The sequence below is a fragment of the Abramis brama genome, assembly GCF_963993115.1.
Source record: "Abramis brama genome assembly, chromosome: 23".
Classification (NCBI taxonomy): Eukaryota; Metazoa; Chordata; class Actinopteri; order Cypriniformes; family Leuciscidae; genus Abramis; species Abramis brama.
Window position 1 is genome coordinate 14,120,573 of NC_139985.1, and position 12,751 is coordinate 14,133,323.

At 37.2% G+C, this 12,751-nt stretch overlaps 2 protein-coding genes across 2 annotated transcripts in view; one reads left to right on the plus strand and one right to left on the minus strand.

The window, feature by feature from the left end:
* Nucleotides 1–12,751, plus strand: part of fmoda (fibromodulin a) — a 48,481-nt gene that overhangs the window by 24,019 nt on the left and 11,711 nt on the right. The gene's annotated exons all lie outside the window — the stretch shown is intronic.
* On the minus strand, nucleotides 5,341–12,014 carry LOC311074391 (lumican). Its single transcript, XM_084100957.1, has 4 exons — nucleotides 11,887–12,014; nucleotides 10,882–11,515; nucleotides 8,265–8,582; nucleotides 5,341–5,535 (listed from the first exon to the last, which is right to left on the minus strand). Exons 2-4 carry the CDS (start codon nucleotides 11,501–11,503, stop codon nucleotides 5,384–5,386), a joined length of 1,092 nt encoding a protein of 363 aa, XP_083957083.1. The 5' UTR covers nucleotides 11,504–11,515; nucleotides 11,887–12,014; the 3' UTR covers nucleotides 5,341–5,383.

The following is a 12,751-nucleotide window of genomic DNA, read 5'->3' on the forward strand; positions in this document are numbered from 1 at the left end:
CAGTAATGAAATGCTGAAGCCCACCCGCACTTTGATGTGATTGGTTACAAGGTAGTTTGTGATGTAAGAAACACTGGCAGTTTCAAACAGCGTTTTTGAGATGGTATTTGGTTAACTGCAGTTTTAAGGAGAAAATACTCAGCAATGGTGTTGACTTATGAATTTGCACATGGTTTGTCTTTGCATTGGCTTGCTTTGATTTTGCTTTGATTTTGTGGTTTTCTTTGTCCACATTGTTGATAATCTGTGACGTGAAGAAGTGTTTTTGGTGCTGGTCCAGTTCTGTTTTTAGGAAGATCACTTTTGTATGCAGTGAGATCCTTTGTAAGAGACTCCACTTTTCATTTCAATCTTGAAACTCGCTCACTCAAAGTGAGTCCTTGAAATTATGAATACTGTTTAGATTGATCTCACTATTCAGGTGCAGGCAGGCTGGTCTCTGGAGTTATAGTGGGTGTGATTTTGGATGTGTGTTGTAATGGGTCTTGCTCTGTACTATACGCGAGTCATTGTGACATTTACTCTAATACCTTGTGAGATCATTTAGGTCAAATATTCTTTTTGGCACGACAATGCATCTTTGCCAAGACTATCATTGTCATCTGAGACACATCTAAATTTTGTTTTAATTAAAAGTAAAAGGCTGGAAAGTATGTAACTGGAGTGCCCTTCTGGCAAGGAAATGTCTTTCCTTCCTCTTACAACTTACATTTATTTGCATATCAAGCTTAATTACATGCTTTAAGATTTATTGTCAAGAGCTTAATGGTTTGGCACAGAGTGAAAACAACCAAGGTTAGTCATATGTATGATACAGGGTTGAACTGACCCTGAGCATCTGAAGGCAGATTTACTTTATTGTTCTTCTAGTATTGCTAAGGTGTGATGGATTTATTTCGGCATGTGCTTAACAGATGATTATGTGTCTGATGTGTGCAGTCTTGCCATATGGGTTGATTTTATTGTTTGCTTACACACATCCACAGACAGACACAAATGATTGACAGATGTGCATTTTCAGACGCACATGTGTGAACATCACAATCATTGGCGTGCAGTTTATGCTCCTGTATTGACATTAAATTTGCATAGAATTAATAATTCTATTTCATCATGCTCAACAAACCATCAAGCCTTGCAACTTGTAATTCTGGCACCTAGAACAAAATTGTGAGTTTTGGATCAGAAGCAGATGTGTCAGAAGTAATGTGTCATTTTCACCACACAGCTTTCCCTCTGTGTTTGAATTAATGAAGCGCCAGACATGTGATGCAGTTGTGGTTACCATAAGCATTTTGATGAAGTCTATGGTGGAGGTCTGGTTGATGTACTGTAATCAGACTGAGATTCATTAAGATCTTTGCTTACCAAGCTGTTTCTCCCACCCAGAGGATCTAACACCGATACCACAACTTGCCAAACCCTAAGGGTAGAGTATGTGAACTCAGCAAAATATCAGAGAAATTTTTCTGGGAAGTGGTCCAAGTAAATAAAGCTAGAGCTCACTACCTGCTTCATTTATAGCAGAGTGTGTGAAAACGCAGCAGGGTCAATGCATGTAGATTTGGTGTATGCTATAACAGGGAAATTGAATGTATGCTATTATGCAGTAATTGTTCGTCAAAGCAGTTTGTAATGAGAAGCAGCTTTTTTTGTAAGTCTTCCTAACATGTATAATACATAATATTGATCTGCCAATGTAAGGCAGAAAATCTGGCTCTTTTATAATAATAATAATATTATTATATATTTTTTTTAAGATTATCTATGTTTGTTCTGTATCTCAGTGACTCTTTCTGTAGGTTATATCATTGCATCAGTAGGTGGCACTAAAACACTTTATGAGTGAGTTACTGAATCATTCATTTAACTGATTCGTTCAGACACATTGGATGCTTCTCAAACGGAAGGCTGTGTCCTTCCTAGTCCAGTCCTTCAGAGGCTTGTAGGCTGGAGTCCTCCTCAGCATTAAAAGCAAGAAAGAAACGCTCTAGTAAGTGCGCATAGCTACATCATAAACGTTTCCACCCCCATGGTCACAATGTAAAAATAATATTAAAATAATATTTTGAAAAAAACGTAATGCTACAAACCTTCTTTTCTATTAATGCAGTACAGGTAATGACAACCATCTGTGGTCTCCCAGTGGTTTACATTACGCACAGTTTAGCATTATGTGACAAAAAAAAAGAAAACATAATGAAAGAAAAAGAAAACCTTTATCTCCAAAATCTTTTTTTTTTCTGCAAATTCTTTTTTTGTGATTTGGAATGTGTGCAAAGGATTGTGAGGGATTTATGCGTCCTTCAAAACAAGGATGTGAAACAAATGATGCCTTCAAAGGATCCTTTAAAATGAGACATCCTTTGATGGAGCTCAATGACATGGCAGTCAAGAAATGCAGCCTTATAAGACACAGCCTTCTGATTGAGAATAAGCCATTAATTCATACAGGAATGAAATGATGATGAGCGAGCCAATGAATAATGCACTTAATTGATTTTTTTTTTTTCAAACACTGATGTATTCAGGAACAAAACATGTGACTGTCTTAATGAGAGAGTCATTTAGTAATTCACTCAACCGATTCGTAAAAAAAAAAAAAAAAAAGATTCATTCAGGAATATCACTACCATGTCTTGCTTGGAGAAACATCCAGCGTTTGAGTCTACTGTGGCTTTGTTTGGAACTATTATCTTTGCGGAGCAAATACAGACAAAATAGTGTGTCTTAAATGTAAGTTACTCTATTTACTTGTTTATTGAACTGTTGCATAAAATAGAAAAACACTTGTAATTGTCAAACAAAATGAATCTAGGTGGAGAACAATGAGCAAACAAAGCTAAAATATCTAGGGGTATCTTGAGGAGTGGCTTTTTGTTTTGTTATACGTTTGGTCCTGGGACTTTTCTGGGGCTTATTTCCATTGAATATTGAAGGACACTTCAATATCTCTAAGTGTTGTGAATGCATTGCCTACAACTGTCTTTGTCTCAACTCCCTAACAATCAAACAAACACATCCAAACATTATGAATAGTTCATTTGAAACTCTGGTCTGTGTTTGTTTGTTGGGGTAATTGAATATTGACTTTGGACTGGTTTTGTTGATGTATCCTTTTCTTGATATTCTTTGGGCCAGATGAACTTTAGAATCGACTTAATGGATATTTATGCCAAATCTTTTAGACTCTTTTGTGCTTGCATTTATTTTAATACATTGTGAGTGACATTTATACATGTTTGAAGTATATTTGCTATATTAATGCCTTGTTTAGTAAGTGGATTTCTTGTTTATTGGCTAACTAAAGAAAGCATTTTTAACAGGTCTGTATAGCACCCAGTACAATTTAATTGCTATCAAAGTTCTATACAACCACTGCCACAATATGCACCAGTAGGACCCCTGTTTCTGAGGTCTGTTATGGGACCACCTCTTCCCTCAGAGGTGATATCAATCTGTCTTTTACCTCACTAATGACTTTACCACAACACAGCTATATATTATTACATTATTCTCTAAAGAAAACTGTCTCACTTTGTTTAGGCTGGTTTATGTATTTTCTCAACCATCCAGCTATTTGAAAAAATGCTGTACATTTTATAATTATGTGTTATTTACCTCAAACCAAACTTGGTAATGGCTTTAGTTTGAGGTTAATAAACATTATCTGACTGTAGTCCTCCTGGTTCATCCATCTTTTATTCAAGAAATAAAATTGTCAGGTTCTTTCTGTTGTTATGGCTCTGCTAATGGGAAATGTGAAGTCCAAACCAGTCTGCTCTGCAGTTGCGGAAAAAAAAGAAAGAAGAAAAGTGAAATCCCAGAGAGAGTTATGGTATCTTGAACACATGGTCCATTAACTCACATCTATATGGAATATGGTGGAGTCATTTCTTTGGACTTATTGATTAAACATTATTTTTTTGGGGAAATGTTTTTTGATCCAACAGGACTGGGCTTTTGTGCTAAATGAGAGTTCAGGTTGAGCATGATGTGTTATTTACTCTTCATTCAATTGGACTGGTGAGAATGAGCTCTTCTCTTGTATTTGCTGTGATTGACTTCACTCTCTTATATGTCTACTGTGTCTTTAGTCTTTGGTCTGTCCACACTGAAAGCAAAAATGCTGCCTCGAATATACCCAAACATAAAAGTGGATTTGTTTGCACTCTCTTGAACTTGCAACACATCGAAAAACCCTTAACTTGTATAGCAGCTGTGCTTCTACAGATAGCATGCTTTTTTGTGGTTTTCCTTGTTGAAGTTGAGTGATTTGTCATCATATATCAGTCTCTTAGGTTTTAACAGGTTTTTAGTTTAGTGAGTTTACAGTGAGCAACTTAAAAATATAGTAGGACAGAAAGTAGGATTAACATGGAAGAGATTTATTGCTTGTCACCATGTGTTTACAAGTGTTTAAAGGGAAATGCATTGTAATCTTACAGAGAGGAATGGAATATTAATTTTCCAGACTATAGGTAACAAAAAGCCTTCAAAAGTTTGGGGTTGGTAAGATTTTCTCTTAAGAAGTCTCTTATGCTCATAAGGCTGCATTTATTTAAAAAAACAAAAACAAAAACCTGTAAAACAATAATATTGTGAAATATTGTTACAATTTAAAATTAAAGTGTTCTATTAACATATTTAAAAAATGTTATTTATTCCTTTGATGGAAAAGCAGACTTTTCAGCATTATTACTCCAGTCTTCAATGTCACATTCTTCAGAAATCATTCTAATACGTATACTGATTTCAAGCTGAAGAATCATTTCTTATTATTATCAGTGTTGAACAGTTGTGCTGCTTAATATTTTTGAGGAAACCAATAAACATTTTTTCAGGATTATGTGATGAATAAAACGTTAAAAAGAACAGTGTATATATTTTAAATAGTTTTTTTTTTCTGTAACATCGTGAAAACCTTCATTGTCACTTTTGATCAATGTAATGCGTCCTATTCCTTGCTAAATAAAAGTATTGAAAAAACTTCCTGACCCCAAACTTTTGCACGCAAGTGTATTTTCACATGTTTAACAGTTAGACTAGTTCTCATTATGTCCTTAAAACATTTGAAGTGAAGACTAGGACAAGGCACAAGACTTGCACTGTACATCAAAACAAAGTATGGCTGCCCATATACAGTAAATCCAGAGTAAAATCATATTAAAACATTATAAGATCATTTACAACATGCTTATTCAAAACAGTAGCACCTTGAATACTGAGCAGTTCATTCTGCTGTCATGCTTTCTAATGCAGATTAAATATACATATTATGTTATAATATAATATAATATAATATATTATTGCATGCTATTTTAAAGCCTATTAAAAGCATGAAAATGTAGAGCTACTCGAGGCAATGCCTGTTTTTATTAGATCAAATATAAATGTTATGGAGGACTCGTAGGCAGAACACCCAATCAGGAGGCAGCTTGTGGTACTCCAGTTTATTACCGTCCAGCCTCAGGATCTTCATACGTGAATATGATGTGGGTCCTACTGTCCTGCAGAGACTGCTCACGTTGAACGCTGGACAACACAACAGGAAATATATAGCAGAACAGATTGATTGTTGTAATTTAGCCAAGTAGTCTTTTTTAATGTTCATGTCACATGATTAAACATAAATAGGTTTGTTTGATATTATCTTATGGTTAACCAGTATGGAAGTAGTAGTGTTGTCATTAGTAGCATTATCATCACTGCCAGAAGGGTATTTATTGATTTATTGATTTGTACATATTTTCACATTTGTCTTAACTTTCACACTCAACTTTCATAGTAAGCTACTTTATCTAGCAGGCTGTTTTGCAAAAAAATGGTACTGTTGCCTCTTCCACTGTTTACTGTTGACCGAAATAGCAAGACAATGAGGTCAACATATTTGGCGATTAATGTGACGTGCCGTTTCAGAGAATTGCCAGCAGACATCAATCCTTCTTTAGGTCACACACAACAGTCAAACTACAGCCCTCGTAAACAGGAGCTGCTTCTCAATACCGTGTAAATAATTTAGGTGTGTAAACAGGTGCGTTGGCATTGGCACATCTACAGTGATCTGTTTCATCCTGGTTTTAGATACTCATTGTGATGGTAGAATAATAGTTATGTATCTAAGCTCTAGCTGCTAATGCTAAGGGAGAATCCAAGAACTGAAAGACCATGAGGTATGTCTGGTGGCATTGAGACTATTCTCAGAACAGAGAATTGATATGCATTTATAAAGCACTTAAGGTGTGTAACTATTTTTTTTATCTGTTTTTCCAGTCCTCTAGCCTGCAATCCAGCAATAATAATGTTATCATATTTTCTGGAAATCTATGTGCAAAACCTGTCCATCCTCAGACTGGAGCCTTTTGAATAGGGCTTGTCAATGCATTTTCTATTACATTCTTTCCATTTGTTTTCTAAAGGATAAATCTGACAGGTTGACAGGTTGTTTAACCTTTTCCTAACCTCCACTTCTAGGTTTTAATATAGCAATTGGCTATTATCTACAGTGGTTTGTTAATAATTTGAATATTATACTTTACTTTGAGCTGGTAAACCACTGCTAATGGCATGAGATTTCGTTATATGGTTCAAAACAGTAAATATGACCACTGCCTGAAAAAAAAGAATGTCTGCTTAAGTCTTTGCAGTTGAACAGTGGCACAGCCCTTGTAACTGAGCTCGGCGTGCTGCTGAGGAGGAGGGGAGAGAACAGAGCGTGCTTTTAGCACATGTGGATTCCTTTTGGAGTATTCACAGATGTTCCCAGACAAACCTTCCTTCTTTCCTTTCTCCCTCCTTCTCTTTCAGCTAACCTACTTTTTCTAGTCACCTTGTGTCTCTCCAGGATGTTTCTGTCTGCAAACACGTTGTGACAAACACATTAGAGAATGAGAAAGGGGGAAAAGGAAACCAAGAGAGGAGGGAAAGTTTGTTATTTCTCTTCTAAAATCCTCATCACATTTTCCGTCATTTTCCCAAGACAAGTCTGATTCTGAATGTTGATTCTCTTGTGCCAGAGATTATTTCATCGGGCCTGAGAACATAGCCTCATACCGTAAGACAGGACAAACATTTGAGCAGTTCTCAGTCAAGCTTACAGATTTGTGTTTAGAATAATTTCTGCACTTGGCTGATATTTAACTCTTTCCCTGCTATTGACTGAGTTGTCTCGTCTTTCATGAGAATATGCTTCCCCATCCCAAGACCAGTTTTTTACAGCTTTTCGTATTTTTCACTGTTATAAGGTTATTACACCTCTTCTGAAAGAGTACTGAATCCCCTGATCAAAACACAGGTGAAGAAGATGCAGAAACAAGCGATAACATGTAATCATATGCATATGTAAAACAATGCGATCATCAACATTAAACAGCATATAAATCAAAACTGCCTAATGTTACTGAATGAAATGTTGACCCAGGACGAGCTATAGGACTGTGAAGCTTTGGGGGTGTTGATGGACTTGATCTACTCCATCTGTTTTTATCATCATTCTGAATCCGATCTGGATGTAGTCTTTGACAAAACCGCAATTTTTCTCAGCTTTGCAATCCATTGTTTCCTGAAGTCTGTGTCACGTTAACTAAAGAAAACTAAGAGAGGACTCAAGTGCAAAGGAAAATAATATTTATTGGAAAAAGAAACACTTAAACACAAAACAAAACCCACGAGGGGGAAAACATTACTAAATACCAAAACAACAACAACTTCAAAAGTGAACATACCAAACGGGTCACGGGGAAACGGGAGACGTGTACAAGACAACGAACCAGCACAAGACTACAAACACAAGGAGGCTAAATAGGGGAACAAACAAAGGAGGGTAACGAACACAACAGGTGGGGCAAATTAACCAATAACTGGATAACAAGATGGGAGGGGCTAAACGGCAGACATGAGCACATGGCTCAAAACAATAAAACACCCATGTGCATGACAAGACAGGACAGGCATGTGACAGTCTGTCAGCACTGCTTTATTTCCACTATTAACATCTTGTCTCTTGAAAATGTGCAGTAAGATTTAAGTGTCATGCTCTCTCTTCTTTTGGTGCAATTTATTGAATCTTTTTTTAATGTAACATTAGCTTAGAAAATAAGGTTCTCTGTTTTGTGTCTTGACACAATTATTCTGTCGATGAACTTGGCATGAACATTTCCTCTGTCACATTGAAATTAAACAGTGCTGATTTTTCTCAGTGCAGTGCTAAAGAATAAACCTCAGTGTTTTTGTTTGTGTAAAACGAGAGCCTTACATCAACTCACCTTGGATTTGGTTAACCTCAAGGTAGAGGTACTGAAGAGTGGTGGGAACGGTTGGGATTTCTGTCAGCTGGTTATATGAAAGGTCCAGCTCTACAAGAGATGTGAGGTTAAAGGCTCCAGGGTCAAGCCCTTCATTCCTCAATTTGTTGTGTCCGAGCCGTAGGTAACGGAGTCCATTAAAACCATGAAGGCTGTTCTCGGTCAGGCCTGTAAGAGAGTTGTTGGAGAGGTAAAGCTGCTGGACAGATGAAGGCAGATGTTTGGGGAAAGTATCCAGGAGGTTGTGACTGAGATCCAAGAGGTTGAGGCCTCCAAGACCTGGTAAAGTACAGGAAAGATAGTTAACGCTGAGTTTACAGAATGATCAACTTTAATATCAAAGTTTCCTGATGATTTATGTAGGGATGCACAATATATTGGTCTCATATCAGTTATTAGATATTAGAGATTTATTTTTTAATTAATACATTGTGATCAATATCTGTTGTTAGATATTTAATAAATTAGTATTTTTTACATTTAGATTACATTTGCCATCATCAAACATTTAGGGCCCTATGTGAAATAAACCAATCAGAGCGTCATCTCACATTCCCTTTAAAAGCAGGCACGCTTGTTCCATGGCGGATTGCTATTATAACGGCGGATTTGCCAGGCACACGCCAGGAGCGGTTCACAGCCGAGGAGACCGACCTTCTCGTCAAGGCCGTAAAAGACATATAATAAAGACGTATAATAATTTGGGTAAATGTGGAAGCTAGATTTATGCCTATTTTTTCACATCTTCATGGACACCACAATGATTTCCCTCGTGTGGAATATTTTTCCTTGTAATTATGTATGGTTTGCAAAAATGGCAACTGCTGCGTCTGTGTAGATGAGAGAAGCAAAGTGTATGCGCTAGGGCTGGGTATCGTTCAAAAAATGTCGATACCAATACCGATACCTTGATTTCGATACCGGTTCCTGAACGATACTTTTTTCTATACCAATTTTATGAAATCCATTTTAACAATATTACATAACACATTACCTCAGAAAAACTTTGGTTTTATTTTTTCAGTTTGACTCATGCTCCTTAGCCAGTGCACAAAGGAACAACATTTTTTTATAAAGAGCTCATGCTCACCAAAGCTGAATTTGTTTGATCAAAATTACAGTAGAACTTGTAACATTGTGAAATAGTATAAATCTTATTTGAATATATTTCAGAATGTAATTTATTTCTGTGACGTCAAAGCTGAATTTTCAAAATCATTACTTCAGTGTCAAATGATCCTTCAGAAATATGAAAACAGTTTGCTGCTTAATATTTTGGAAACTATGATACAGTTTTTCATGATTCTTTGATGAATACAAATTTCAAAAGAACAGCATTTATTTGAAACAGAAATCTTTTGTAACATTACACATGTTTTAAGGTAATTTTTTATCACTTTAATGCATCATTACTGAAAAAAAATTCTGACTAACCAACACATTTTTGAACGGCAGTGTACATTAAGTAGGTCATTATTGCAATATAAACACAGTCAGAGTGATCAACAAGGTATCTCTTCATTTACCAGTCGAAGACGGAGCAACTTTCTGCTATTATGTTTACTCCGTGCACTGTCAAGGTCTTCATCATATCTGTCGTGGTACCGGTCTTTGCAGCAATTATTTTACCACAAATACTGCATCGCGCACTGTTGGCATCGAGCCTGGAGAAATGTAGCCACATGATCGACTTATCCACATCTTTAGGGTATTGTGTGTGTGTGTGTGTGTGTTCGCGTCTCATATGAGTATGTGCGTGGACGGTTTGTGCGCGCACGCGTCATATGAGTAGGTTATGTGCGCGGAGAGTTCCACGCGTCTCATGTGTGTAGAGTTTGCGTGTATGTGCGTAAGCGACTTTAGATGTGTCGTTCTGCATTTCATATGTATTTGTTTGAGCACTGACGTTGACGAGTTAACCCCTTAGGTATCGAAATCTGGTACCGAAAAACAAGTAATTTTTCGATACTCGATAGTATCGAGGCAATTCGGTTGGTACCTAAAAAGTATCGAACTCGGTACCCAGCCCTAGTATGCGCGTTGTGCACACGCTACATTATGGCCAAGCATGCGCCCTTAAAATAGCATCTGAATAACGCGCCACTGACTTTAGACTAGGTTTTTCCTGGTCATTCCGTAATTTACCGACGTGCGTTTGTGGAGGGAAAAGTCTGCTGTGCGTCGGGTGCAAAATAGGAATGATATATGCGTTGGTGTACAAAGTCAATTGCGCTGGGTGCAAGATAGGGCCCTTAAAGTTAATCTTTAAAACTAATAATTTATTAACGCTCTTAAATATAATTTTTAGCAAATCTCAAAATGAATATCCATTTTTATAATGTACATTTATGTTGTGATGCCTACATTCACTTGTAGCATTTATAATAATTGATTTTAGCGGTTAATAAAAATGTTTTAGACAAATTGGATATCATTTTAATATATCGGCCATATATCAGTTATCAGCCATAACATTACAATAAATTGTATATTACTTATTTGTACCAGCTTATTTAAACAGTGCATCTCTACATTAAGCATTTGAAAGATGTGTTCAAATATAAATACCAATAAATACCTTTTAAGTCGCTCCCTTCAATAATCTTCAGACGGTTGCCTTGTAACAGAAGTACCGTTAAATTGGCCAGATTTTGGAATGCGCCTGCAGAAATCTTTTCGATGTGATTATATGCGAGTCGCAGTTGCTTGAGTCCGCTAGGCAGTCTGGCTGGCACCTTTGTCAGGTTATTATTGTTTATGAAAAGATTTACTAAGCGGGTCAGATTGGAGAACAACACATTATCGAGTTGCTCACTCAGTAGTTGATTGTGATCCAAGATCAACCAACGCAAGTTGGTGGCATTGGCAAACGCCCCGGATCCAAGGAAAGTAATATCATTCCCTTGGAGGAACAGGTACTGTATGCGGGATGGAAGGCTAGAGGGAAGCTGGTTAAGGCCCCTGTGGTCACAATAAAGGGCTGTTGGCCACTGGATCGGGCAGTCACACTCCAAGGGACAACTTTGTGCGTTCACAGCACGAAACCAGCCCGGATCCATCCGATCTTTCAAAGTCAAAACACTCGGCTCTCCCAAAAAACGGTTGATCCAGAGTGGTACACCTCCATAGTCCAAGTCCAATGTGAAGGCCCAAGTCGGCCCACACACAGAGAGTAACAAAAAAATTGATCTGATATCCATTTGTCCGCCTGCCTAAATGAAACACAAACAGCCTATAAAAACCCTTAATGGAGTTTATTATTCAAACTAATCAGGAAGCTTCTTCTTGCAGCAATAAATAAAACCTTACACACATACTGTTTAGAGAAAATAGCTTTTTGTGTAAGTTATAGCAGCAATTCCCAGCAAAGCTTTTGCATTCTTGCTTAATAATAATATGTTGAATATAACTTAACATCTATATAATCTCTATTTCATTATCAGCTACAGTTAATAAACTACTTTCATGAACGTCAATGAATATGCAAGTGACTAAACTGGTTAAAAATGCTACTTCCCAATAAATTTCTTCCATTCTCTTTCGTCACATGCATCATCTACATATGTGAGAGGAATGTGCATACCTTTCGCCTCTCTTCCGCGGCCAATTTTAGTCAGGAAAGCCTCTGAAAAGGTAGATTTGTCGAGACTATCCCTGTAGATGTTTACGCTGGACACTGAATGGCAACCTGGAGAATTTTTCCCAGCTACTGAAACATTCTTCCATACAGCGTATTCTCACTCCTTTTTTTCCCTAACCTGTTTCGGAAGCCTATGGTTGGAGTCTAACCACTGCACAACATTTGTTAGAAACATGTGTGCTGGCAGTGTAGAAAGGGCAATCTTTACAGACAATGCTGTTGTGATTTAAGATCTTTTGGAATTAATACACATCACATAATGTGTGGATATAAATCCTGTTTTTGATTTATTGTGACTTGTTTCTTCAAAGCTTGATTGAAAGCTTGAACAACTGATGTTGAACCATATGTCAATGCTTATGCAAACCATATACTGTTACATAAACAGCCTGCAGCCCGCTGACTGATGAACTGTAATATCACGTCATTGAGCCTGTGAGAAAGAGGAGTATGTTTGAAGGCAGTATATTTTCTCTTTGCAGCTCTGGAACATCTAGCGCAGAGAGCAATGGTTACTGTCAGACAGCTGGAGGGGGCCTGGGGAGCCAAACAGACCCTGTTCGTCTATGAGAGAGCAGGAGAAAAGAAAAGAGGGAGAGAGAGAGTGTGGTTTAGTTGAGATAGCTTTAGTCCAACACTTCAAAGCCCTTCCATAGGGATGAGACAATGTTTTGGTCTATGAACGTCTGAAAAGTCAGAGTGCCCCCTAGCACTCAAATCAACCATAACAATCACAAAAGAAGGGTTCCTGCATGAAGCAATGTTCTTGCAAAGCATGACCTCCTGTCCTATAGAAATATTGTTATGA

Coding starts and splice junctions, on each gene's coding strand:
- LOC311074391 (XM_084100957.1), bottom strand. CDS start 11,503: ATGGATATCAGATCAATTTTTTTGTTACTCTCTGTGTGTGGGCCGACT. Junction 8,583..10,881: donor TGAAGGGAGCGACTTAAAAG/GTATTTATTGGT, acceptor GTACTTTACCAG/GTCTTGGAGGCCTCAACCTC. Junction 5,536..8,264: donor TGAGGTTAACCAAATCCAAG/GTGAGTTGATGT, acceptor TGTGTTGTCCAG/CGTTCAACGTGAGCAGTCTC.